The sequence below is a fragment of the Botrytis fragariae genome (assembly GCF_013461495.1).
Source record: "Botrytis fragariae strain BVB16 chromosome Unknown tig00000045, whole genome shotgun sequence".
Lineage (NCBI taxonomy): Eukaryota > Fungi > Ascomycota > Leotiomycetes > Helotiales > Sclerotiniaceae > Botrytis > Botrytis fragariae.
This window is the reverse complement of record NW_023500991.1, coordinates 1,857,341-1,883,726: the sequence shown is the minus strand read 5'-3', so window position 1 is coordinate 1,883,726 and position 26,386 is coordinate 1,857,341. Positions and strand designations below refer to the sequence as shown.

The following is a 26,386-nucleotide window of genomic DNA, read 5'->3' as shown; positions in this document are numbered from 1 at the left end:
GCAGGGGAAGAGAGGGAAGTTATATTTACGAACAAAGCATTTCTGGAGTTTTGAAGTGGAAAGAAGCGTGCATTGTATAGCATGGCATGGCATGGAATGGAAAGGCGTTTGGATTTGGGATTGTGATTGTGATTGCAATGGATACTCTTTTTGCGGAGTGGGTTCTATATCTGTATATACCTTTCTTTTTGGGGGGGGGGGGTTTTGGTTGTTGGGGGATGGATGGAGAGAGAATGGGGGGATGGAGGCGGGGCTGATCATATAGTTTTATGGTATTTATTTATACATACCCGCGCGATTTTCTGTTGTGGATCTGATAAAAGGGAATGGGAGAGGGAGAGGGAGATGATGTATATAGGCGTGGCTGGGAAGTAGACAGTAGAAAGTGGAATTTTACTTATATATGTTTGTGTGTGTGCACTTGCTTGCTTGCTGATGGTCATGGTGAATAAGATATGAGCTTGGGACAATTTGGGAAGGATTACGGGCCGATTGAGTGGAAGGGGAGGGAGATTAGGAGTGTAGGAGTGAGAGTGAGAATGGGAGTGAGAGTGAGAATGGGAGTGAGAGTGAGAATGGGAGTGAGAGTGAGAATGGGAGTGAGAGTGAGAATGATAGTGAGAGTGAGAATGAGAATAAGAATGAGGAATTGTATTGGATGGGTCTATTAGGGAGCGAGAGGCGAGGGGGGAGGGTAATGAATGGATGAATAATATATGAGAATAATGAGTGAGTGTGAGTGTGAGTATAAATATAAGTATAAGTATAAGTGTGAATATGAATGTAAGTGTGAGAGTGAGTGTGAATGTGAATGAGGAAAAGAACGAGTGAGTGTGGATGGAAATGGAAATGGAATCAGATTTGACCAAATTTGACCAGAAGTAGAATGAGGTGGATGAGGAGGGAGAAAAGAAAGAAGAAAGAAGCAGGTGATTGAGAAGGAAGATGGGGAGATGGGGAGATGGGGAGGGATATCTGATATGGGGTATTTGGTGTATGGGTGTATGAAGTCATGAGGTGTATAATCTGGATGGTCTGGATGAGAGTATTAAATTATTATGAGTATTGATTGTGACTTTGTGGGTTCGTGAGCAGAAGAGAGGAGTGAGGAGGAGAAAGGAGAAGGTGGAGAAAAGAATGAGGGGTGAGAAGGAAAAGTAGGAGATGAGGAGAAAGGAGAAGGAAGAAAGGAGAGGGAAAGAGGGGTGGGTGTCAGATAGGAACTTGAGTTGGAATCTGAGACTTGGAACTTGGAAGAGAATGGATGGAGGATGAAGGATGAAGGACGAGGGGAGAAAGAATGAAGGGAGGGAGGGAGAAGGAAGAAAAGATTAAGGGGGACGGATGAAGAATAATGAGCTGAAGTAGAGAGGGAGAGAGATAAGTGTTGAATTGCAAAGATTAACGGAATGGACGGATGGATGGATGGATGAATGAATGTGTGGTGTGTTTTTTGTTCCTTGGGAAAGGGAGAGCGAGACCGAGGAGGAACGGGAATGGAAGTTGGAATGGAAATTGAAATGAGGAGGGGATCATTTTGTGTTGAATTTCGTGTACTGTATCTTGTGTCATCTGAGTATTGGAAACTAGCGATTGAGGGTTGAGGATTGTATGTATAGAAAGAGTGTTGTATAGATGAGATATATTTAGGGTAATGTCCTGGTACTAGTGTGTTTCTTGAATGCGGTGTGGGTCTCCGTCAGGGCTGAAGAATGATCATAAATTCAAATCGCAACGTCAATTCATATTTGTCAGTCCGAGATTCTGTCAACCGGTCAATACAAGACCATGTTTGTTTACCAATTATCTGTATCAAGTTGAAGATTATCTATGATTTTTCAATATATTTCAAGTGAAAAGGGGGTTCTGATTTTCCTTTGAAGAATATATCGTTAAAAATACGTCTTTAGGAATCATTCTCCGCGTGATACGAAGTAGACGTCAACTCGGATTGATGTCTAGTCGATTTAGTTATGGACTAAGTTATGTGTAGATGATTAATTCAAGACCTTCAGCCTCTGTTTCAATAGATGAGATAGTAGGTTGAGAACTTATTGAACTTGATTAGACTTGATTTGTTATGTGTTTGTGGATTATTTGTTTTTTGTTGAGTTGATCGGTTTTGTTGTGTGTTTTGGGAGGATTGAGAAAGAATCGAGAGGGTAAACGCCCACTTGTTACAGAAGGGGGAGGAGGAGGAAATGGAGTGGGGACCTCTCTTCTTGGCGCTTTGGAGTTGTGCGGTAGTGATGGGGATGGTGGCATGTCATTGACTTGAGTTGGGGTTGGGGCGGAGAAGAGAGCGTAGAGGATAGAAAAGAGAATACGGGGCTATATATCTATTGTTATAGTATCATTTAAAGTAATTAAATTCATCAAAAATAGGATTTCAAAGTAGGCAGTGTGAGATTGGTATGTATTTAGGTATGCATCGTCTGTGAGGAATAAAAGCTGGAAAGTAGAAAGTTGGGATGGAGTGGAAGGAGTGAAGGAATTGGAAAGGAGAGAATGATTTAGAACTTGGGGAGTGAGAGGCACGAGGGATACCGATTGACTTTCTAGTAACTGATCAATCTCATAAATATCGATGTTGATTTTGATGTTGCTTTTGTGGTTTTTGTCAAGCGGGACCTGTCTGTGCGGACGTTAGGCGAAAATTAGGGGAGTAAAATTGGGAAGAAAAGGGGAGGTGTAGCGGATTGTGAAGCTGAGAGCTAGATGTTAGAGGTGAGAAGTACTTGTAGATTGCACACTGGATATTGAGATGTGTTTCAGGATTAGAAGGTCCATAAGAGAAGAATTAGAATGGAGAGTGGGGATGACGAGCGTTTCGTTGTTCGTATTCGAAGGATATTTGATAATGGATGTGTGATTTTGAGCTTGGTCTGTATGTATGAGGGCGAAAGAAGTGATGTCTAGTGATTCAACCGGAACAGTCAACTTCCATCACGTGATATTGCGGTGATCTTGTTGTACACCGAGTGCTGGGTGAGGGTCGCATTCAAACAAATTATGGTAGGGAGTGAGACTGAGCTTTAGTGAATGAAATTGGGTTTCAAACTTTCAAGAGAGGAAAACCATGTTTCGACCTCCAATCTAGCCGCTCAATCGCTGCCACAAAGATCTGTAAACCCCGGACTTACTGGCAAAAATACATTACGTCAAGCTGTTGACAGATTGTAACGGAACGGATTGATGGGACAAGATTTCTAGCAGAAGCTGATCACTCGGACTGAAATGTGTAGCACCGATAAGAAGGCACTAATTCGCTACTTTTCTATTCGATTGCCTTTTAAGAAAGATTCGAAGCATATTTAAAGATCAACCTTAGGAGTTCCAGCACTACATCTTTTATGGAAAGGAAATATTCTGAACAGGTCATCCAAATTCGAGACCAAAATGGCGCAAAAAGAGTGAGTTCCGCGCCAACCCTTCGGTTTTTCTCTGCACTCGATACAGCAGACTTGTATTAGGCAATACTTTAATGATACGAAACAGTTAACTTCACTACTTTCTGAGTCGGCGTATCATACAGAGCAGCATTTTCCAGGCATATGTTACTTGAATAAAGCGGCGAGTCCAAAACTTTATGCTCGCTCATCTTAGAAACCAGGTATTAGATCATTTAACATCGGATGGTATTAATAATTCGTAGCTGAGCTAGATATCTAGCAAATTGGTGAATTATCTGGATCAAAATTTTCACTAAGCGGAACTGGGGTTTCCCGTTCAAGAATATTGGTCTCTGGCTCTCAAACCTCTCTGTATCCATCTTCAAACTTCTTGAAAGGTCAGTCCTGCGAATTATTCTGGGGGTTCTTTGTTAAGCTTAGCTGATTGTTACAGATGGCTATTCTTTATTTATTTAAAATGGCTTTTACTGGTACGGGCCCTGACGGTGAAAGGTCCTCTGATATTCAACATGTCAGCTTTGGGTATAAATGTGTATCAGAGATTCCAACAGACATATTTGATCCGTCCCAATGCAGAATCAGACCATTAAGAAGACTCATCACAATTACGCACACCTCAACAATTATCGTCCCCTCTTCAACGTTAGGCGTTGTACCGACGAGAACTCCTATGGGACCAACGGTAACTCTTATCGCACCATCTACTACTAGAACCTTGACTTCCATCGCACAACCCACCGTACCGCCCACTGGAATAGCTGCGATTGCTCTTAGTGAGATCTCTAGCTGGAACTCAATTGCCGCAACCGCGACAGATCCAATATTGAAAGGTGCATTGAAATCCGCCATTAGTCAAGAGAGTCTCGCTGCTAGCTTAACTCCGGGTGCTTACACCGCTGTTATCACACTTTCGCCCGCGGAACAAACTGCTATAGACAAGGCAAACAAAGACAGCGTTCGAAATCAACATACCACCACTATAGTCTTGAGTGTTTTCGCTGTTTTGCTATTTCTAGGATGTATCTACATGCTCGGCTGGTACTTTCTGCGAAAGCATCGTCAACGAAGAGGAAGAAAGATGCCTCCACTTACCGAATATGTTCCTCCCAATTTAGGTTCTTTGGGCGGTCTGATGGCTGAGATGGGTCGGGAAAATGTTCTTGAGCGAGAGGAACACGACAGTATAGCTGATGGGATTCGTAGAGTTCCGAGGGTTCCAAAGCCTCCGAGAGTTCATAGTACTTTGCAAGAACTAGAGATTCCAGAAGGATTTGCGGAGTTACCTGGCTCTGTTCCAGAGATACAACCAGTGGGACATACGGGACTACAACGTGAAGGCGAAGAGGTAGCGAACTCAGAGAAAATTCTCCACGAAGTTTGAGGAGGATCCTAGCGATGGTTTTCAAATTTGATGTGCGGGCGTTTTTGGGCTGAGGGAATAGAGTTGCACTCGGGAACCATGCAAGTGTTGTTTCATTTTTTCGATACTCTTTTGGTCTAGATCTAGATCTTGAAAATACTCGAGGATGGGACATACAAACTCCAATGGGGGGTTATTAACATGAAGATTATGCATCCCTCAACTAGGATAATAATTTTCTCAACTCTTCACAAATTCATATGTGCATATATGATGATTTGAAACAGTGATGGCAGTTGCAGACTTGAAACAAAATCTGGTAGGCAATGAAAGTAAAGCCCCCACATGAACAACTTGGACAAAAAGTTGGCAATAGATAAATCTTAAAATGACATGTGCATGTTCTAATAAAGACTGTGTTTACTTCACTGACAAAGTATACCTACCTACGTGATGCATACATAACTTCTAAACTCAAGGCTTCATTGAACTCGTCTTACTGACGTGGAGACATCTTTGAAACCTCACCTTCGTACAAAAAAAATTGATAAGGTCGTCGAAACACAGATTATCACGATTGTAATGTAAATGGTGAGATTGAAGTGCCTTCCCTTCACCCCTCTAACCCACGAAAGAAAACATAGGTGCTCTTGCTATTCTCTACCATGCAGAGAGCAAGCCAAGGCTTGATAGTTGAGCCCAAAACATCTAGTCTAACCACCTACCATCTTGTATGCAGCTTGCTGTCTAGCAAGGCCCCTAGAAGCTTCCATTTACAATCAACCATAATTAAGACAAACATGCTTTCAATACCGATATTTTAAAGATCATTTTTTCCATCACAAGATTCTTTTACTCTCTTGTGCTCCCAAAGCATCTCAAATTCGTACACCGTCCCTCATCAATCCAACAGCTCTGACTCTGGGGCCTCCAGGTCGTCCTATGTTTGCCTTGCTGGCCCCATTATAGATGTTTTGATGATACTTATCTACTTCGTCACACAGCTCGATGAACACCCCAATATATCTCTCGTAGCAAACCTGAGCTTCATTTTTGTTTGATTCCATCAACTCCAAGTGCCCAGAGGATGTACGATCTGATGGGATATTTTTGATTCTAACAACAAGCAAGACTTCTTCTAGGGCGGTACAGTCCCTAATCAATTTGTTGATAATGGAAAAGCAATTTCTTGAGGTTGGATGACTGATATTAAAAGCAGCACTGTGTGCAGACTTAGATATCTCTCTCAAATGGCTACTCATGTACGGAGAACTAGGAAGTTCTTGTACAGGTGGTTCAATTTGAAATTGAATATACCATTTGTCGTAATATATTGTATCTGCTTGAAAATTTGCATGAATGATGAGTTCATCGACGATAGGCGTTTCGTGAACGGAATAATCTGTTGTTTTAAAGTGATGTACCCGAATTCCAAAAGAAGGTTTGTGGAATTTTAAAGCTTCCGTACGAGATTCGTGATGAATTTGGAGTACTTTGGCAGCAGCGTTTGTTGTTTGTATACAGACTGATCTTTTGTGTGTTGCGTTATGAACTGAGCGCTCTTGCAAGGCAATAACGCGAGGCACAAAGGCCATCGTTCTCCAAATTCTCAAGCGCAATTCTGGAGGGAGACGCGGAAAACAAGTAAATGTATCAAGTTTTTTGCCATTGCCAATACTCAAAGAATCTGAAGACTTCTTTTGACTTGCAGATATCAAGCAACTATTGGTGGATGGTGCGCGGTCGAAGAAGTCGTCTGCCGTCATCGCATATTCTACCTCGTCGTGCCATGATAGATCCGCAATCTGATGTTCTCTTGTGTATGTTTCGGGCCAGCTACAGATTCTTTCCAATTCAGAATCATCGGCGTAACGGATGGGCTTGACTCTCTTCAACTCATCTCGAGAAGTTCGGTGGAGAGGTATATGCTTAACTAGGCTCGTGAATGAAATATCGACATCGCTACCTTCTTCTGCAGCTGTTGTAACATTTCTAAGTGGTTCAAGGAAGTGATTCGTGTTGTAATTGCGTATTATGCCGTCGTTATCCATTGTGTTGAAAGGAAAGGTTGATGATGGAGATTAATATTGGTGATCAGTAATGATGATGTGAACCTGGGGTTATAGGTCGCAGATTGCGTATCTGGGAGCTGAGTGGAGGTCTCAGACTTTTGGAATAACAGAAATTAGGTTGAACAAGAATGAAATGTTGGAGTGAATTTTCAATTGAGGCTGAGTACCTATTAGACGAATACTTCCATATTTGCTTTCCATCTGTGAGAAGGCTAAATTTCTTTTTACAGGAACGTTTTTTGTATCATTATGTATGTCTAAGAACGCAATGGTAACATCATTTTGAGATTTGCAAAACAAGTATACACGTAGAGTGAAGTCCGTTTCACGATGTCACTTTTCATTTATTTTACCGTGAACCTGACAATTCTGACCTCACATTCTTCCCCCATTGCACAAAAGACCTCTTGCCAATCATGATTGCCAATTTCAGTCCTAGAACTCGCTCTATCTTGAAGGAAGATCACCTCGACCTGGGCAAAGATTATGTGTACTTGGATAAAGCATTACCGTTCGATATGACTAGATAGAGTCTATAGAATAAATCAGACATGAGAGACGAGTCGTATATCCTTGATCTCAGTTGTGACGGTTCATAGAAATCAAGACAAGCGCCAACTCTGAACAACATTTGACACTCGTATCCGTTGACAATTTTGGTTTCATGACCTTTGAAGTTTCTGTCACACAAGCACTCATAGGCTTCTTATCGCGGAAACCCCCAGACCTTTCATCTTTCCTCCTACAGACCTATTTCTAACAAAAATACCAATTATATCACCAGGTATGAACCTCTCAAGTATGATGATTTATAATATCCTGACTGCACGGCACAGCCTGCCTTTTCTCTAGGACAGATATTCAATAATAGTATGGAATATCTCTTTGCATGAACGGCTTGTGACTATAGCTTTGTTGTTGTAGTACATTCCGATTTTCCCTGAAAAGCGAACCTTACACTAAGAAAGATTGTAATTGCGCTTCTCAGAGCTACTTGCGAATGTGATTCTGCCCTTCTTCCACAGCTATCGCTCGTGATATAAGTAGCGCCAAAATACTCCTCGCATACATAAAGTATATTCCGATCGACGAATAATTATAGGTAGGTCGAGCAGACAATGCGCATAATAATGCAGATCAAGAATAATACAAGCAGAAGAGGCCTCCGCATGGCGTAAATAATCAATTCACAGTCTGACCTCCACGCGGGTTTGGAAGAGGCCGGCCTATCATTGACTTAACCAATCTTAAACAGTAGAAGTCTGGTCTCTCCTCTATATATCTTGCAGACAATGATCAATATAAGATTGTTAGGAATGTCAAAGATAAGGTTTGCGACTAAGCTCCATGTCGCGGGTGGCACTTTTAGTACATTTTGTCCAGAATATCGGGAGTCAAGGATACAAATTGAATTCGTCTAAGTCTTCAAGGTCCACCAAGTAAAGTCATCTATGCAGTTTATTATAGATGTACAAGTAATATCTATGGTAAAAGGATTAGTGAGATTCATCACAGTGTTCGTTAGGGGAATTGGGACGATATCAGGTGTACGACAAGTCGATGATCGTGAAATCGAGGTATTGAAGTATTGAATGTTTTTTTGATGAGTGAAGCAAAATATTTATAGGTAATTTGATCATCTTCAAGGTAAGCATTTTCATTAACGCTAATTTGTTGGTTTGGCTTGGGTTCTAAACTATGCAACTTCTTTGACTAAGCATGACTTCTAATCAGAATTCGATTTACGGGCCATGTATTTGTTCGAAAAATGGGTTCTTGAGTTGGAGACTGTCCTGTTTATATACGATCGGGAACACCTTCGAATCACAGTATTGATGTCGTCGTCTTCGCTTAGATCATTCCGAAAAGGAGAGCCCGGCTCACATGACAATGCAACGTCACATGATATGACTTTTCCGGATTATCTCTCGACCGAGAATGTAACTTCATGCGTTCCACCAATTCAAGAATAACACAAAGCAGCCGTCGGTATCATTAGCCACCATGTTGTGATAGGGTGATAGGCGCTCTTGTAGCACATCGCGGAATTAACAAGCTTGCATCTTCATCTCTGCTAAAGACGTCCATATATCTGGGCGTACCGCTTCCGAAATATCATTCTAGGAGACAGAGAGCGCTTTCATCGAAAGACCATTCGTTCTACGATCAAATGTATTCCATTTCATGTGAATCAGAATTGACGGGTCTTGGAAGGAATTTTCGTTGGCGTTTCACGGTGTCCAAACATGACAAATCGATTTCAGTCATTTTATTTGCGTTATTTGTCGTCATTGCTATTTTGTTCATCATCGGAAAGCTTTAAAAGTTTGGAGTTTTATTCATAATCTATTTTCTGTAATTATAGATCGAGGAGGCAGGGGTTCAATTGAATGTTTCGAAGCTACATGATCGTGATGGATTTACCAATCTCCGCCCGAAATGCTCGGCGCATTCATGTCTCTACTGTGTTCTTTATTCTTGTGATTATTTTATTGAAAGTCTTTACTCACTCCGATAACTACGGTTTTCATAATAGCCAGACCCCTGGCTTACCAAGTCTGCCAGTTCATATACTCGTTGCTCGTCTTCAGGATCCTGATGCCGCCTTTATTATTTCCTCGATATCTTCCAGCCGTCAACTCCAATTAGCCTCAACAGCGTAACTCATTGGGAACCTCCTCGCAATACCATCTTCATGGAACTATCTTCTCTAAAAGCTTCATTAATACTTTTGGGAGAAACCATACACGACTGCAACAGGCTCCCACAAACCCTGAATACTCTCAAGGCACTATCCTAACGCGAAGACCTGGGCTTCTAGCCGAGATTTGTCTCTAAAACAACGAATTCTATCTATATCCAACTGCGGATTGTGTTCGAAACATTCTTTGATACGAATATATGGATGATATCTGGAGACATGACACAATGAAAGCTCTTACACAGATTAAGGCTTGATTTGTCTAAATCGACTACTACTGGTTTTAAAAGCATTTACTTTCCATAATACTTCCTTCAAAGCCCCATGCCTGAGGATTTCGGATACAGAAACAACTTGTTCAAAGCCTTGCTAGACGTTAAGGGAAATATCCGAGTGGGAAGTGATACGAGATGGATGTAAAGTCTCCAAACTTACACATCAATTCGAATACTTCACACACAGATCAAAGTCAATCTCTTACGCTAAAATTCCCTCTTTTCTCCTGACAATATCATCTCGACAAGCAGAATTGACACGCCTTCCAGGCTAGCTTCAAACTCAAAAGCTACAAATTATTTACCCCTGATTCAACTCCATAACCATCAGCAAACCTCACAGAAATGCCGCATTCTTTCAAAGACTCATCTTTTCCATTCTCTCTCGCCGAAACAGCGTTGTCCGTCTTTCTTCTACTCCTCGCAGCTTTCAGCTACATATCTCTAAGATCCGATATTCGTTTCAGGAGCGATTGCTAGCAGAACAACATCTACGAAGCATGCCACGGCACCATTATCCCCATCTTCTACCAAATAAATCCTTGCTTCACTCGGAAACATAAGTTAAGAAACATAGTCAAGGACCCCAGGGCAGATGACGCGATGAACATGCAACCGGGAACATTGTTATAGTGTAGGGGCATGGTAACCCTGCCACGACTGTGAACAAGACTGGGTCAGTGAAGAGCAACATGAATGACGCGCTTGATGAGCAAGTTAGAGGATTGGAAAGAGATTGAATGTATGAAATGAGAATCTCGCAGTGGGATACTGCACGGTGCACCTGGATCCAAGATACGAGACTCATCATGTTTCTGGGACAGGGCTAACATCATAACGCTGTCGGTAATGCTACTATCTTAGAAATCCTGAATCTCAATAACGCGATTTCACAGGGTAGAGATTTTTTTTCCTGGCCTTGCATTCCATGCTTTCCTCAAACATTCGCTTGATTCCTGTGGTTTTCACTCATTACTTTGATCATCATTTCCTACTTTGAGTCTTTGTTTCGCGTGTGTACTTCACCAGCAGTAAACATAGCCTCGGGATGATTTAGGCACATACAATGAAAAAAAAAGTACGGAAGCACAAAACCTAAAATGCTTTCTTGTTCGCAGACAAATGATCAGTGAGATGTTAATTAGCTACTTAGGTAGTTAGATCACCATGGCCATTCACCCAAACCCAAACGGGAATACCATCGTTCAACGCCTGATTCGTCTGTCTGCCTATGCATACATAAACTTCTCATCATTTCCCTCATTGGGGACGATATATATAGATTTTTAATCCTTCAAGGAAAACAATAAGAGAACGCCTGACTCCACGCTCAAGTACAAATCCGAACCCATGATTCCCATCCACATCCATGCGTGCATGCGTGCTTCATCATCACACCGCACCATTCTCCCGTTTCAAGTAATACACGCACACACGACCAGTCAAAAAACACTAAACTAGTTTACTTAACCCTCGCCATGATCGTCTCCCCCCCTCTCTCCAAATCTCCCATCACATTCCCCCACCTCTCTTTCACCCCCTTAAGCATACTCCTATCAAAATCATCTCTCGCTCTCAACACCGCCTCCACCCAGCCAAGCTGCAAATCCCAATATTCCCTCTTGAAACCCTCTACCACATCCTGCACCGCTCCCTTCTCACACTCCAAAATCTCAAGGAAACTTTGCGTCACCGCCCATTTACCTACGATGATATTCCTTACATCTTCCGTGAGATACGAATTACTATTGAAGAATTCAAAAGCTGTTGAAACATCGTTGAAGATTTTATCTTTAAATGGATCCGCTCTCTTGAATTTCGCGCCTTTGTTGCGGACGCAGCCGAGATATTGAATGAGGAGTTCGATGGCGAGTTCTTCGATAAAGATATCTAGTAGGGATTGATGGAGAACGTTTTTGTAATCATTGATATATTCTTCGAATGTGACAATCATTTGCTTCATAGCTGTATTTGTATACCATTTTGGTGTGAAGAAATCCGGCATGACGGTTTTGAAATCAACGGCGAAAATTAAGGTTGCGAATTTGGATATGCAATGCGTACTTAGATCGACATATCCATCGTTTAGACTGGTGATCTCGACGTCTACTCGTTCGAGGTATGTAGTTGAGACGAGCGGTTCGAATTTTTGTCTAAAGCTCGTAAGGTATCCGAATCGTCCCTCATCTTCATTATCATCAATACAAGCGATTTGATCATTAGCAGTAGCAACAAGCCAATCCTGTAAAGCTTGGAAACCCTCCAGTTCAGTGGTTGCATTGAAGTATTTCGCGGCTTCAATATCGAGCATCTCTTGCCATGTCTGTTGACGAGTCTTCAGCCGCACGATCATGATATCGATCACCCCTTCAACGATATCCATTCTCTGACTAGCGCCTGCTGCATCAATCTGTTCACGTAACATACGCCACATATCGACCAAGTTCTTCGTTCGAAAGTATCCATATTCATCTTGATCCAAATTCGAACCATCCACATTCCTCCCATCGAAATCTTTCTTTTCCGTTGCGAAAATGCGATCAAGCCATTCATCCAAGTACTTGATAATGATTTGTTCAAAATTCCTGATCATTTCCTGTTCTCTTCCATCTATAACATGCGGCTTCAATTCGTCCTTTTTGAACCCCAACTTGTTCATTTTCGTGTAGTACTTTTCCGGCCAGTTCAATATCGCCAAATTATTGGCCTGGGTCGTCTCTTTATCGTCAATCATATCAATGAGAAAATCATGCATCAATTGATGATAAATGTTACCATATGTCTTGAGGATTTTCCATTTCTTCGGCATCAATGGTACCATTCCCTGTTTAACCGCATTCAGATCGTTGAAGAACCATCTCAAACCCTTCTCCAATTTCGAGGGGTCCTCCAAAAATGTCTGTTTGGTTCCTTCGATGTCCGCTTCGGCCTTAAGCTTAATAGCCATCAAAAACTTCTCCTTATACCCTCTCGTACTCTTCGCCCCATCCGTGATACTCTTAAATCTCGCCGCCATCTCCTTATGATCCTTCAACGCCTCCTGCAGTGCCATAACCCTCTTATCACTCTTCTCCTCTGCCTCAATAACCACAGCCAACCTCACCACCAAACTGCTATTTCCTTGCACAACCACCTCTATCAGATTCATAGCCACCTTCCCAATGTGTTCATCAAACCAATCAATCGTATCGTCCAACCTCGCAAAGTAATCCTCCAATGTCCCCTGCAGACCCGCATCATCAGCCCTCAATATCTGTTCCATAGCATCATCCCTAATATTCCTCAACTGCGTCAATTCATAATGAATCGCAAGCAAATTCCCCATATTATCCTCATCCGCATCATCCTCTCTCAAAAGCCCCTCCACCTTCGTTAACCTCTCATTAAAATCCACCAAATTCCTGCGCATCGTTTCTACCGCCATGAAATTCCTATGCGTCTGGCTCACCAGATTAATATTCGGGAAATCCTTAATCATATTCTGCGCCTCGGCGCATAGTTTATCAATCTTCATCATCTCATCCTTGATCAACTGAACGGTTCGTTGGCCATCGGTAATCCCATGCATACCCGCCTGGGTAACTTCGAGTTGTTCTTTAAGACCAGAACGCAATTGCGAATCGACAGCGGATTTCTTGCGTGTGTATTCGAGTTTTAGGGCGGGGATTTTGTCGAGGTCGTCAGGGTGGTGGAGGAGATCGGAGAGCTTGATGGAGGAGACATCCATTGTCATTTTTGCGGTGGTTTGAAGGCTACAGGAGCTCAAGAAGGAGGAGAGTAGGGGTTATGCGCGCAGATCTTAGTTAAGACCTGGTAGAAAAGTATAGCTCTCGCAGAGCTTTATTGGCAATTCTGAATTCCTAGGAAATGGTTCATAGAAATCAAATCAAAAATCCGTGCAATCAATAGAAAGTTCAATGGTGTATGAGACATTACGTGCATAATCCCAAAACGAGGACTAGCGTGGCATGTGACGGTGGAAAGAATTCCCGACTCCCGAGAATCCTGGTTTGATATTTACGATTTATTTCTCCCGATTGAACTTTCGATATACTGGCAACGGCGACATTTACAGTGCGGGACAAGCAATTGAATTTTGTGCTGATATTTACAAGGTGTGTTAATTTGTTTATTTCCTTTGCTCCTTATGCGCGGTGCAATTCTCAATTTCTACTCCTCGCATTCACTTCTTCCTCTCCTTCATCTCGGAACAACCCCTCTAACCTCTCTCACAGACACCCAAAACCACAACAACCACACAACCACCACCCACAATGTCCACCACTACCGCGGCCCCTCTCGCCCGCGCCATCCGTTCATCCAAACCCCTCCCCTCTACCCTCCACCAAATCAGCAAAAACGCACCCAAAGCCATATCCCAAACCTCTCCATCCACCACTCCCTCCTCTTCATCCCCAACCAAAGTCTTCCACCAAAAGCCCTGGCAGAAAGCTCCCCCTCCTACACCAACATCTTATTTCCGCATTACCCTCACTCGATCTGCTATCGGACTCCCGAAGAAATCCTCGCGTGTGTTGAAGTTCTTGGGATTGCACAAAAGAACGAGCAGTGTGTATCACCCTGTTTCTTCCGATATTGCAGGACAGATTATGAAGGTTAAGGAATTGGTTGAGGTAGAGGAGACTAAGGAGAGGAGGAGCAAGAGGGAAGAGAGGGAGAGCAGGAGGCCGGAGAGTGGGTTTGTTGTTGAGAAGGAGTTGGAAACGAGTGTGGTTTGAGGGGTTGAGGAAGAGAGGGATGGAGTGCATGGGACTGGGAGTAGAGATAGCATGGAAGAGAATACAAAGGGAGATTGGAATGGAGGGCTGGTTGGAGACATTGGGAATTGAGAGGGCGATACCATAAATAAATCTGTACCTGCGATTCGGGGATGGGACGTAGTTGGTCTGCATTATATCTACGATTGAGATTGGGATAATTTTCAATGCGTATGAAGAATCAGGGAGACTTTCAATGCAGAATAGATACGCATTACTCGCGATGACAAGCAGTCAAACTCATCCTCATCCGCTCTCTTCACGATAGACAGCTATATCAATCGCCCTTCTCTCTCCACCTCCCCCTCCCTTAACCCACCTCACATTACCTGCATAGCATCACCCTCACACACTTCGCTCAAACCGCTCTCACATTACTGGAGTTCTGGATCTTTCTGTACACAATGCACACATATGTACCATAAAGCATAGTTAGCTATTTCCCAAACAAAAAGCACATAAGGGTGGCGAGGATGTGAAATCGCACTTACGATATGAGAACTCCAATTCCAATGTCAATACCCTACAAATTGCAGCTGAGATTCTCACATGTACCGCGGAATTGTGGACCTCTTTGTCTTCATCTTGAGCAGATCTGATATGTATATCACTGAAAGGATTCACATGCACTGATTGATGTCCACATGTGAATCGCAAGTTCGAACACAACTAAGCAAGGCTGAGATGAGAAGTCATGTAATCTGTAATCGTAATGCTAAACTACTAGCTCAAGTCCAAAGTCAAGGGTTCTTGAACTAAACATAATCGAATATCTGCCATGCCAACAATACCACCCATTAGAATCTACTATGATCCATCCATCAATCCATTCAAATCAGATTCTTTCACATGTGTGCTCTCTTAATCTGTCTAACTGTCCTGCCACGCCAGATGCTGGTTCGTCAAAATCTTCCCTTCCCATCGCTATCGCAGAAACAAACAGCAGTGATAGCAGAAACCTACCAAACAATTTTCCTTTCCTTCCTCAAATTCACCTTTCGACTTAATCTTCGCTTTCACCCACTGTAATACAAGATTCGTTTCTTCCCTTAAAAACAAAAGCCAGAAAAAAAGCAAGCGCCATTCTCCATTCCATACTATTATACATCTCCATCTTCACCTATCCATTCACTTTTGCGTGTTTGCATCTTTCAATTTTTAATGCAAGACATAACTCTCTAATTGGGGTTTCGAGCCTTGTCAACATATTCTGCGCCAGGTGTCTCGTATTCAGTGACAAAGTAATCTTTAGCATTCTTGCCGATCCAGTTGGTCAATTTGCTAAGTTCCTCTCGAAGACGATTAACAGATTGTAAATCCATATTGGTTTGAGCAATGAGTTCAGGCAGAGTGACTATATATCATCAGCGATGTGTTTTCAAGGAATGGAATGACAGTCTTACCCAAAAGACGGCATAAGTGCTCAGCACCATAGGTATCACACGCAGAGCTGTGTGGATATGAATCATCATCCCATAAGTCACGGAAATCCATGTGCTGTTGACGTTCAAATCTATGTGTAATCGGTTAGAGACAAGTAGATGTATCCTCAGAATGAACACACCTGTACAGAAGAATGCGAGGTAGGCATCTCTCGAAATACTCCTTCAAACCAGCGACAATCTCTTCCAGGATATCCGCCTGGGCACTTCCGATGGGTCTCTTTGGTTTTTCAAATTCAAGCCAATCATTCAAGATTTGATCGACAGATTTATGGTGGGGTAATGGTACAAGTTGCTGATTCTTAGTGACATTCTCCCAGTCATCAACAAGAATTGCTTTGATATGATCGGGGATGACAAGGTTGATGGATGGTCGATTATGAAAGTTTTCTTCCTGTAAATAGTTAAAATCACGTCTTTCCATGACGGTGTTTGAATTCAAAATGCGTGGTAACATCTTCTTGGTGGTTTTGATAAGACGTTCTCCTCTGACTTCAGAGGTACTCTTGGTTTCCTTTTCAAATTTCACTTTCTTCTCAATCTCTGTGCTAGCGGCTGTGCCATTGTTTTTTGGAGAAGCCTTTTGAGCGGTCCTTGAGACGGCCTTTCCAGCAATTTTCTTCAGGGCAGATTTATCCGACCCATTGTTAAGGATGAGCCTGGGCTTCTTTGGGGGAGGCTTCATGACCTCTTCTATGCGCTCTTCACTGTATGATAAAGGGAAAAGTCTCTTTCGCTTTAGTTGTGGGGGAGGTAATTGATTATCGTCAAATAATCGACCAGCGATAGGATTGATTTGTCCAGGCTCGTAATCTGCATACCATTGGCGCAAAGGTTTGGTGTCGGTACCCTTTTTGATGTGAGCTTGAAGTTTAGGATGAACTGGAGCCGCTTTCTCTTTTGGTTTGTAGACGTAGTTAGATTTATCCGGTCGATATGTATCAGGATTTCGAATTGAGTTGTTGGAAATGAATTGAAAATCCTTGGGTGGTCTTGCATCCAGATTTGTTTTGGGGACCATGGAGTCGTTTTTGAGAAATTTATCAACATTCCAATGCTCGCTCTTAGGATTGGCCCAATCTGGGTTCTTTCCATTCATTATTGGCTTTGGTTTGGTAACCGTTAAGTTGCCAGAATCAATGATCGAGCGATCATATGGTTGTGCTGGGCATTTCTCTCTTGCACTTCTCCGTACATTAACTGGTGGTGCAGCCAAATTATTGACTGCCTTTACGACTGCCTTTGCGACTGCCTTGACCTTGGTCTTTGCCTTGGTCTTCTCTTTTACCTAAATAATTATGAGTGATTGAATTATTGAAGGAGTGGAGAGAGACTTACATTGGTCACTTGCGGTTTCTGGATCTTATTTTGAGAAGCTGAAATGCCAATATTCTTCGCAAGACGTTTCGCACGAGCTTTAACAGCTGGTACAATAGGAGGACCCATCTTTAAAGAGTTCTCAAGAGAAGGTTTGAAGTAATATTTGAAGGATGATCTTGATGATTTTGTTGTCGTGATTGATTGAAGTTTGAGAACTTGAATATTTTGAAAGTGTGATTCAAAAGAGCGCAGTAACAGAATTTTGTCAAATATTGGTAGCGATCGAAAGCAAAGGAAAAGCTTTGAATGCCCAGCAATCTGATAATTTTCTTATTGTGTTGCATTGAGTTCCTGAAATGATTGTATTGATGGGGAATCAATTTATATTGTTGTTTGGCGACAACTTTAACATAACAATAAGAAGAAGAGAGAGGATGTTCCGATTTTCCAAATTTGGCAAGCGAGAACCCAAAATTTGAGAAAAGGTCAAACTAGCCATTCTGGAAACACTTCTCGTATCTCTTATACCACCTCTTGTGGTAAATTGATGTAATTATCGAACCCTCCAAACCCACCGTGAAAATAAGGAAAAATGAATAAATCGATATGGGGGGAATCGAGGATTTCAGGATTTGAGAATCGTAATATCAGAGTATCAAAAATCAAAGGAATCAATAGAAATAAAGAAAACTTACTTGTTCCAGATCATAATCACGATTTCTTCTTGGACCAGCTCTTCCACCCCCTTGAGCTGCTACACTCGCATGTCTTTCTTCACTACCACGACCCGAACCAAAATCCGATCCATTCGTTCGTCCACCAATTTTCTTACCACCGGCTGAAGTTGCGGACTTTGGCTTCTGGCTCATCTTCTTCATCTCTTGATGAAGTTGAGCAGCAAGTTCTTTATTATCGTCATTAAACTTCATTACTCGATCTTGAGGTACCCAATCATCCCAACTATTTTGGTTATCATGGTTAGATTCTGCTTGGTTTCTTGATTTGGGCGAATTGCCATGCGATTCTCTCAAAGTACGAATACGAGGTCGAAGGGATCGTGATGGCTTTGGAGGGGATTGTCTGGACATGTTGATACAAATAATGAAAATTGGGGGAAAAGGGGGAAATTGAGATTGAGTTGAATGTGAAAACGATTTTAGTTGTTTGAACTGTACAAGATGGTATGATGTGATATGATACGATACCATAAAATACCATCGAACTCAACAAAGTATATCGTTATCAGTATCGGTAATGAAAGTTTCGAAGGTCGTGTATGTACCAAGTTCCAAGGCTTCTTCACTGGGATTACAAGGAAGGTAGGAGGAGGTATACTCAACTGTGCAACTATCTCGCTACATATCATCCAGCTTTGGAAAGTAGCTCAAAGACGAGTAGGAGTGCGTTCTTTCTTTCTTCTCTCCACTCGTCTTTTTTTCATCAAGATAATGAAACAGATAGCCCAGAAGACTCGAAAGATTCTAATAAATTCAGATTTAAATTTAACTTACGTTGCTTTCCATCTATTTGAGAAAAAAATTATGTTAACACGTTTTCTCCTTACAAAAAGCTAATAGTATATAGGTACATGTATACCTAGCTAGCTATACATCGAGATTTAGAGAGAATTTCTTACCCCTTATAATGAATCTTGCATTGCCAGCTGGAGCCATCTTCTGTCGGTCTCGTGTCTAAAACCTTGGCTTCATACAACAAATCATGATGAAAGCAAAGAACTTTCTCATCTTTCGCATAGGGAGCGACAGGTGGTCCAGATTTTGATGGTGCCATGATTTCCGGTCCGATCTAATAAGGGATTTTGATGAATGTAAAAAGTGTTAGATAAAGTATTTGGGGTGTAATGCTAACAAGGTATAAGATTTGACAGCAAAGCTATATCTAAATACGACCAAAGTTTGGGGGTGAAGTTATTGGAGAATTAGAAGATTTGTCGTGTGCAAATGATGATTATGTTGTTGAAGAAAGGGAGTTGGATAAGATTAGAAAATCCATTTCCATTTCTGTCTGCATCTTAAGACAACCGAGAAGTAGCAAAGCAAGCGCGTCTTTGACAAAAAAGTACGTGTCACGCGTGTTTTTAATTTATGTACCCCAGGTTTATGTGATGTGTTTATGCTCAATAATTCATCCATGTTTCTAGGTGACATCTTCCAGAAGAGTTCAAGTTTCGGAGTATTTGGGTCTTTGAGTATAACCTCATTTTCGTCTGTTTGCTTTCTCAATTCCGAGCTTTTTGGTCGCTTTCATTTCAACAATACATCAATGCTTCTTACCCCTTGACCTTCAATTGAATCCTACTTAAGTCCAGATCAACTCTGTACAATCTGCCACTAGAAACAAAACACTTCAAACTCTCCTCAATTTCCAAATCACCACAATGTCACCCACCGAACAAAAAATTCTCACCACCTTCCTCCTCCCTCCGGCCTCCCTCCCTCAAATCATCTCCCTCGCCTCCTTCACTCTCCTCTTCCCGCGTGCTGTCCAATCATCCCCCGCTATCCGAACTCTCTACCGGGACCTTCAGCATCAGCGCGCACAAATAATCGACAATGTTTCCACAGCAATCGAGCAAGAAGTACGAAGAGGAAGCGCGATGGAGAGAGCTGTTGTGAGAAGGAGGAGAGGAGATGAGAGAGTCATAGAAGATGACGAGGTGGGAGTTGAACGAGCTGTTAGTTATTTCCTCCCCTCTATCTCCCATTCTTCCTTTCATCCATATACAATTAACTCAACTAACAAAACTTTAGCTTTCCAACTCAGTTCAAATATCCAACCTCCCATCTTCCCATCCACACTCCCTCCATTCCATCCTCTCTCCCCTCGAAGCAGCAGTTGAAGACCTCGAAGACGAAATCGCGCGAATAGATGCGGAAACCGAAGAATTATTAAAAGAGATGAAGAATACAGTTGGTGGGTTAAGTGATCTTAGATACGGACGGCTTGCGAATCCGGGGATAAGGGGACAGGTTTTAGAAGGATTGGAGAGAGTCGAGGGGGCTGCTGCGATGGTAGGTGGAAAGTGATTGGCATAAATGGGATATGGGTAGATGTTACCAGTGGAAAGCTCCGGAGGGCAAAGGAAAGGCGACATAGTGAATGAGGGTAATGACGGTTCGCAGCGTTTTAGAATACGACCAGCGATGAGGCACAAGGTTGGCGCATTGCACATTGAGAATTCGGTATCAAACAGCCAAGTGCGTTCACACAGCCGCAAAGGCCGCAGTGATGTATCACTATCAAGAGTGAAGATACATAGGTGGACACACTTTGGAAGTTAGGTATATATTCCCTTCCTTATAGTCTGCCTCCACGGCAGTGGCTCCCAGAGGGCCAGCGGAGCGTCATTCACAGGCACAGTAGACATGGCAAGGAATTAGCGAGGCGTAAGGTTTGTCAATTATGATACCCATTTCTCCATTCATTAAAATTTGTTTAGATAAGCTACGTAAATTGCATCCCGGCCACCCGTCGCTTTGAAAACATGCATAGTATATGAGAATTAGATCCTCCACTGCAGTCTTCCCCAAATTTATAATCATGACAAACATTTCTTAGTAGGTAACTCCATCTCCAGCTGGAGCAGCGCGTGGACGAGCTCCAGCAGCTGCTGCAGGTCCTTGTGGACCGAGAGTTCGCTTGCTCCTGGGATTGCCATTAGTGGGATGCTTTAGCATTCGAAAATGAGGGGAAACTTACATGATGGTTCTGCTCAAGAAGGAAATACCAATCATGAACATCCAGCTGGGAACAACTGCGAAGAACCAAAGTACATATCCAACTGGAACTGCGGCACCGTATTGCGCAAGTTCTCCATCAAAAGGATGGAACCAGCCCTCATAAGGTGCCTTTTTCTTGTACGATTTGCTAGAGTGCAAGTCCGTGAATGTAGTAACGGTCGTAGAAGTAGTATTCAACGGAACGGTAATAATAGGAACTGGGGATCCTGGAGCCCCAACTTCCATGGTCCACAAGTGTGGTGGTCCTGCGCCCCACGAATTGCAAAGAACGGGTTGTTCGTCGCAGTTCAACATTGCCATGTGAGGAGCTGTGGGGTCGACAGCGAAAAGGGCAGCGGATTCATTAAAACCCTTTTCGATTTTACCGCAGAGACCAAAACAGGTTTTGTTTCCGCCGGTAGCTAGAACCCACCATTCTTGCGGGAGCGAGGACTCAAGAGTGACGCTTCCGCGGATGGTTTCTTGCCAGGTATCGAGGGTGAGGTGGTGGATTTTTGCTTCGCCTACTTTTGCAGTTGCGGCTTCGAGAGGAGATTCGGAGGCTGGAGAGGGGATATAAGATTGGAGCTTGCCGAACCAGTATTGAGCTTGAGCTTTAGCTTGGTCGAGAGGAGATTCTTGGGCTGCGACCAGGAGGGGGAGGGCAAGGATGGAAACGGTAGGAATGCGCATTTTGGCGATTTGTTAAGGAGTGGATGATTGAGGGGTGAAAGCTGTCAAATTGAGGGGGATCGAGAGACTATATAAGCAGGTTTCTGATTAGGAAGCTTTCTGCGATTAGGCTGGAGATCTGCGCTGATTGGCAATAGCTAATTGAATGCGCCGCGATAACACTTTTCGCGAATGATCTGATCAAATCAAAGATCAAATTTGAAGAAAGGAGAGACGAGATATATATAATGATATATAACGGTGAATTTACAAAGATTATAAATGAATATAGAAGAATTTATATATCGTTCACAATGAAGCTCTCCAATTTGCGTGATGATGAGGCCAGATGGTTTTTAATGGAAATATTAATATTAATGGATACCCTCGAGATACCTGGAAGTACCCTTTCACTCAAAAGGAGCTCCACAGCATCTTTTCGAGGGGGGATGGGACGGATGTGAAGGGAGGAAGAACCAATCAACAATTCGAATGACCCCAGCTTTGCTTACTTCGCTTACAGCTAACCTCTTTTAGGATTAATGCCTCTTGAAGTGGATGTCATCTCTATCTCTATCGCTATTCGCTAGCTACGGTAAGCCTTACACTTTTGGTCTGATCGCTATCGATTATCAGAAACTTTTTTTTATCAGAAGTATTTTTTGATTTTTTATTGCGGCAGTGAAGGCGCAAAGAGTAATTAAGAAAGGTCTTTCACAATGTCTTTACAAGAAAAGCTCGACAAGATACGCTCGCCGAAGCTTCAAAATCAAAAACAGGTATGTAAAATGATTTTCAATGCTGGAAATACCTCTGGTGATATTGTGAACTTTACTGATTGATATCGACATCTAGACTGCAATTGTGTTGTCTGCGGTTGAAGATACACTTAAAGATCAGAAAACAGAAGCGACTCCAACTGGATATTTTGCCGCATTATTGGCACTCTTAAGACAGGCTTGTCCTCAAGATGGAGAAGTTAACAAAGATTTAACAACTTCTGTTGTATATTTACTCGATATCATTACACCTTTTGCCCCGCAACCACTCCTTCGATCAAAATTTACTCAAATTCTCACAAATCTCGGTCCCGCCCTTATATTACCAGAAGCAGATGCTCCTCTCCTCAGACCTTCGATAGGATGTCTCGAATCATTATTACTCGCACAAGATTCCACGGCATGGGAATTGGAAGTCATGGCAATTGGGCCCAGAAGGGCGATTGCTGGATTATTAAATTTCGCCGTGGATCACAGACCTAAGATTCGAAAGCGTGCGCAAGAAGCACTTGCAAACATTTTGAAGAATCCTCCGCCCAGCCCTTCTCTCGATCATCCTGCGGCGGATATGTGTGCGGAAACTGCTTTGAGAAGTTTGAGTGATTTGGCGGCCCAATCGCATCAAGCTAGGAAACAGAGAAAGACCAGCGCAACTGCGGAACATGAACCAGCTTTGATTCACGCATTACAATTAGTTAAGACTGTTGCAGGAGCATCTGGGGGATGGCCAAGTAAGAAGATTGAGGCATTGTGCGAGGTCTTGTTGAATATTTCGAAATCGAGCAATGAATATTTGGCTATGACTTCGTTCGAAGTATTCGAGATGATATTCGAGGGTATGGCAAACGAAACCGCGACATCGAAGCTGCCTCGACTTCTAGAAGTGATCTCTGAATTGAGACCTTCTCAAAACGATTCTCAACTCTTACCTCCTTGGATTGCTGTGTTATCGCGGGGTTATGATGTCTCTGCTCAATTGGAGCCAGAAGAGACATTTGCGAAATTACCCGAACTTTTCACAATGATCTCTGGATTCATGTCATCTTCGTCACATAGCATTCGAGTATCTGCATCCGAATGTTTGATTTCGTTGATGGCAAATTGTGTCCCAGATTCAGTCATTGCAGAGCCTTCGATTTTTGACGAGAAAGTCCTCGAGAAGTTGGCAAAGTGTGCAATTGATCTCTTGAGTGTTAAATATCAAGCTGCTTGGATGGAAACTTTCAATGTTATGGGTTCCATGTTTGACGCTTTGAGATGGAGAGCAGACCCAATTTTATCTGAAGTTGTTCGCGCAATTGGCGAGCTCAGAGGTAGCGAGTCTTTCGCTGGCAAAAAGGAAGCAGATGAAATCCTTGGAAAAGCCATCAGAGCTATGGGACCAGAGAGAGTTCTTAGCATTTTACCTCTCAACCTCATCAAACCAAAAGCTGGACAACCTGGACGCGCCTGGATGTTACCTATTCTACGAGACTATGTCAGTAACACGAATCTTCAACATTTCCGAACCGAACTCGAGCCATTGAGCCAAGCAATGCTACAAAGAGTTAGCGATCACGGAGCTGCTGAAAAGACAATGGATATCAAGATCTTCGAAACTATTGTCAAACAGATCTGGGCGATTCTTCCTGGTTATTGCGATTTGCCATTGGATCTTACTGAAGCTTTTGATATCAAATTTGCGGAAATACTCGTCAACATTTTATATGGACAAGTTGATCTACGTTCAGATATTTGCAGAGCCCTCCAAACTTTGATTGAGTCTAACCAAGCAATTATCGCCATTGAAGGAGAGGAAGACTTACTTCTCCAAAGCCGTGTTTCAAAGGCCGTTGCACAAAAGAACATTGAGCACTTGGCTACTTTCGCCAGCAATATGCTTTCTGTTTTGTTCAATGTCTACAATGAAACATTACCACAATATAGAGGCTTCATTTTGCAATGTATCAACGCATTCCTTAGCATCACCCCTACTCAAGAACTTATGGAGACATTTGAACGGGTCAGTCAAGCGTTAGGAACATCGCTGGCTGAAGCTGGCGCTCAAACTCAAGCAGAGAAGCAAAAGCAAAGGCAACAAAATGCGGCTAACAAGATGCCACCCACGAGTCACAGTCTTATGGATTTGGTTATCACAATCTCCATCTACTTACCAAGGGATAGCTTCAGCACTCTTTTCAATATGGCAGCTCTTATCATTGTCAAGGATGACGACCCTCAACTTCAGAAGAAGGCTTATAAGCTCATTCCTCGTCTTGCTGAGTCGGAAACTGGAAAGGCCGCATTACAAGAACGTAGCACTGATCTTCAGGAGCTCCTTTTGAACAGTTCCGAGAAGGTATCCACACCAGCAAAGCGTGATCGCCTCGCTGCTATCTCCGTTCTTATTCCTTTCCTCCCAGCCGACTCTCTTCACTTCATCCCAGCTATCTTATCCGAGGTCGTCATCTCGTGTAAGGAAACAAATGAACGTGCTCGAACTACAGCTTTTGATCTCCTTATTCTAATGGGAGAGAAGATTGCTTCATCTACTGGCGCCATTATCGACAATAGCAAGGTATCCCACATGCCCGACGATGCACCATCTGTAACTGCAACCCTCGAGGAATACTTTACCATGGTCAGTGCCGGTCTTGCCGGTAGCACACCTCACATGGTATCTGCTTCTATCACTGCTCTCACCCGTATCCTGTACAACTTCCGCGAATCTCTATCTCCTGAAACTGTTAGTGATCTCGTCCAAACTATGGATCTTTTCCTTACATCCAACAATCGTGAAATTGTCCGCAGCGTCCTTGGCTTTGTCAAAGTCTGTGTCATTTCTCTGCCTTCTTCTCTTGTGCTTCCGCGTCTTGAAAGTCTCATACCCAATCTCATGGTCTGGAGTCATGAGCATAAAGCTCATTTCAAGGCAAAGGTTAAGCACATTCTCGAACGCATGATTCGTCGTTTTGGTGTTGAGATTGTCAACAAATATTGTCCAGAAGAAGACAAAAAGCTCATTACCAATATCCGCAAGACTCGTGAGAGAAGAAAGAGAAACAAAGATGCCGCCAAGGAAGCAGGCGAAGACAGTGAGGAGGAGGAAACTAGTGGAAAGAGAAGAAACAAATTCGAGAATGAATATGATGAGGCTCTTCACGGAAGTGATTCCGAATCTTCTGGTTCTGACGTTTCAGATGATGAAGTCCTTGGCAAATCAAGAAAGAAGGGTGGTAAGAAGGCTGCTGGCGGGAACCAGTATATCGTGGAAGATGATGATGAGCCACTTGATTTGCTTGACCGTAAAGCACTTGGTAGTATCTCAACAACCAAACCTGTAAAAGCGCGAACGATCACGAGAACAAAGGCAAAGGTGGACTTGGACGGAAAGTTGTTGCTCGGAGGTAATGATAGTGATGATGATGATCAAATGGTTATCGATACTCCAGCAGAGGAAGATGGCGGTGTGGGCGCTTATGTTCATGCATTGAAGGGTAGAGATGCGCCGAAGAAGGGTAGAGGTGGAAGACTTAAGTTCAGTAACAGGAAGGGACAGGATGAGGATGATGAGATGGATGTTGATGAGGATGAGGTGAAGGCTGTTAAGAAGAGCATTGGTGGGGATAGGGAGAGGGGGAGGGGCGGAAGAGGAGGTGATAGAGGACGAGGTGGCAGGGGTGGTGGCAGAGGAGGCTTTAATGCTGGGAGGAGAGGTTTGGGCGAGGAGAAGAGATCAGGTGGAGGTGGTGGAGATCGTAGTGGAAGGGTTATGAAGAGTCCTAGGGGTAGAGGAAGAGGGAATGGCCATCCAAGGAGATAAACGGAGCTTGAATAGCATGATCAAGATTGGGA

The 26,386-nt window shown here is 42.9% G+C and overlaps 8 protein-coding genes across 8 annotated transcripts; 4 read left to right on the top strand and 4 right to left on the bottom strand.

Annotated features, from left to right (window-relative positions):
• Window positions 1–3,870: 3,870 nt before the first annotated feature.
• Bfra_003771 (uncharacterized protein) lies at window positions 3,871–4,794 on the top strand (the record flags this gene model as incomplete). The annotated part of the gene is made up of 1 exon (XM_037334175.1): window positions 3,871–4,794. One exon carries the CDS (start codon window positions 3,871–3,873, stop codon window positions 4,792–4,794), a length of 924 nt encoding a protein of 307 aa, XP_037194262.1.
• Window positions 4,795–5,651: 857 nt separating this feature from the next.
• On the bottom strand, window positions 5,652–6,824 carry Bfra_003770 (uncharacterized protein; the record flags this gene model as incomplete). Its single annotated transcript, XM_037334174.1, has 1 exon — window positions 5,652–6,824. One exon carries the CDS (start codon window positions 6,822–6,824, stop codon window positions 5,652–5,654), a length of 1,173 nt encoding a protein of 390 aa, XP_037194261.1.
• Window positions 6,825–11,283: 4,459 nt separating this feature from the next.
• Window positions 11,284–13,554, bottom strand: Bfra_003769 (putative exocyst complex component sec6 protein; the record flags this gene model as incomplete). Its single annotated transcript, XM_037334173.1, has 1 exon — window positions 11,284–13,554. The coding sequence occupies one exon, from the start codon at window positions 13,552–13,554 to the stop codon at window positions 11,284–11,286; it is 2,271 nt and encodes a 756-aa protein (XP_037194260.1).
• Window positions 13,555–14,095: 541 nt separating this feature from the next.
• On the top strand, window positions 14,096–14,560 carry Bfra_003768 (putative mitochondrial 54s ribosomal protein 33 protein; the record flags this gene model as incomplete). The annotated part of the gene is made up of 1 exon (XM_037334172.1): window positions 14,096–14,560. One exon carries the CDS (start codon window positions 14,096–14,098, stop codon window positions 14,558–14,560), a length of 465 nt encoding a protein of 154 aa, XP_037194259.1.
• Window positions 14,561–15,777: 1,217 nt separating this feature from the next.
• On the bottom strand, window positions 15,778–19,152 carry Bfra_003767 (putative keratinolytic protein; the record flags this gene model as incomplete). The annotated part of the gene is made up of 6 exons (XM_037334171.1): window positions 15,778–15,953; window positions 16,003–16,112; window positions 16,164–17,329; window positions 17,380–17,487; window positions 18,057–18,441; window positions 18,998–19,152. 6 exons carry the CDS (start codon window positions 19,150–19,152, stop codon window positions 15,778–15,780), a joined length of 2,100 nt encoding a protein of 699 aa, XP_037194258.1.
• A 607-nt stretch (window positions 19,153–19,759) lies between these two features.
• Bfra_003766 (putative cnl2 nkp2 family protein) lies at window positions 19,760–20,408 on the top strand (the record flags this gene model as incomplete). The annotated part of the gene is made up of 2 exons (XM_037334170.1): window positions 19,760–20,056; window positions 20,133–20,408. 2 exons carry the CDS (start codon window positions 19,760–19,762, stop codon window positions 20,406–20,408), a joined length of 573 nt encoding a protein of 190 aa, XP_037194257.1.
• A 528-nt stretch (window positions 20,409–20,936) lies between these two features.
• Bfra_003765 (putative peptidyl-trna hydrolase protein) lies at window positions 20,937–21,794 on the bottom strand (the record flags this gene model as incomplete). Its single annotated transcript, XM_037334169.1, has 2 exons — window positions 20,937–21,027; window positions 21,082–21,794. 2 exons carry the CDS (start codon window positions 21,792–21,794, stop codon window positions 20,937–20,939), a joined length of 804 nt encoding a protein of 267 aa, XP_037194256.1.
• Window positions 21,795–22,492: 698 nt separating this feature from the next.
• Window positions 22,493–26,354, top strand: Bfra_003764 (putative 90s preribosome component rrp12 protein; the record flags this gene model as incomplete). Its single annotated transcript, XM_037334168.1, has 2 exons — window positions 22,493–22,552; window positions 22,629–26,354. The coding sequence occupies 2 exons, from the start codon at window positions 22,493–22,495 to the stop codon at window positions 26,352–26,354; spliced, it is 3,786 nt and encodes a 1,261-aa protein (XP_037194255.1).
• Between the last annotated feature and the right edge of the window lie 32 nt (window positions 26,355–26,386).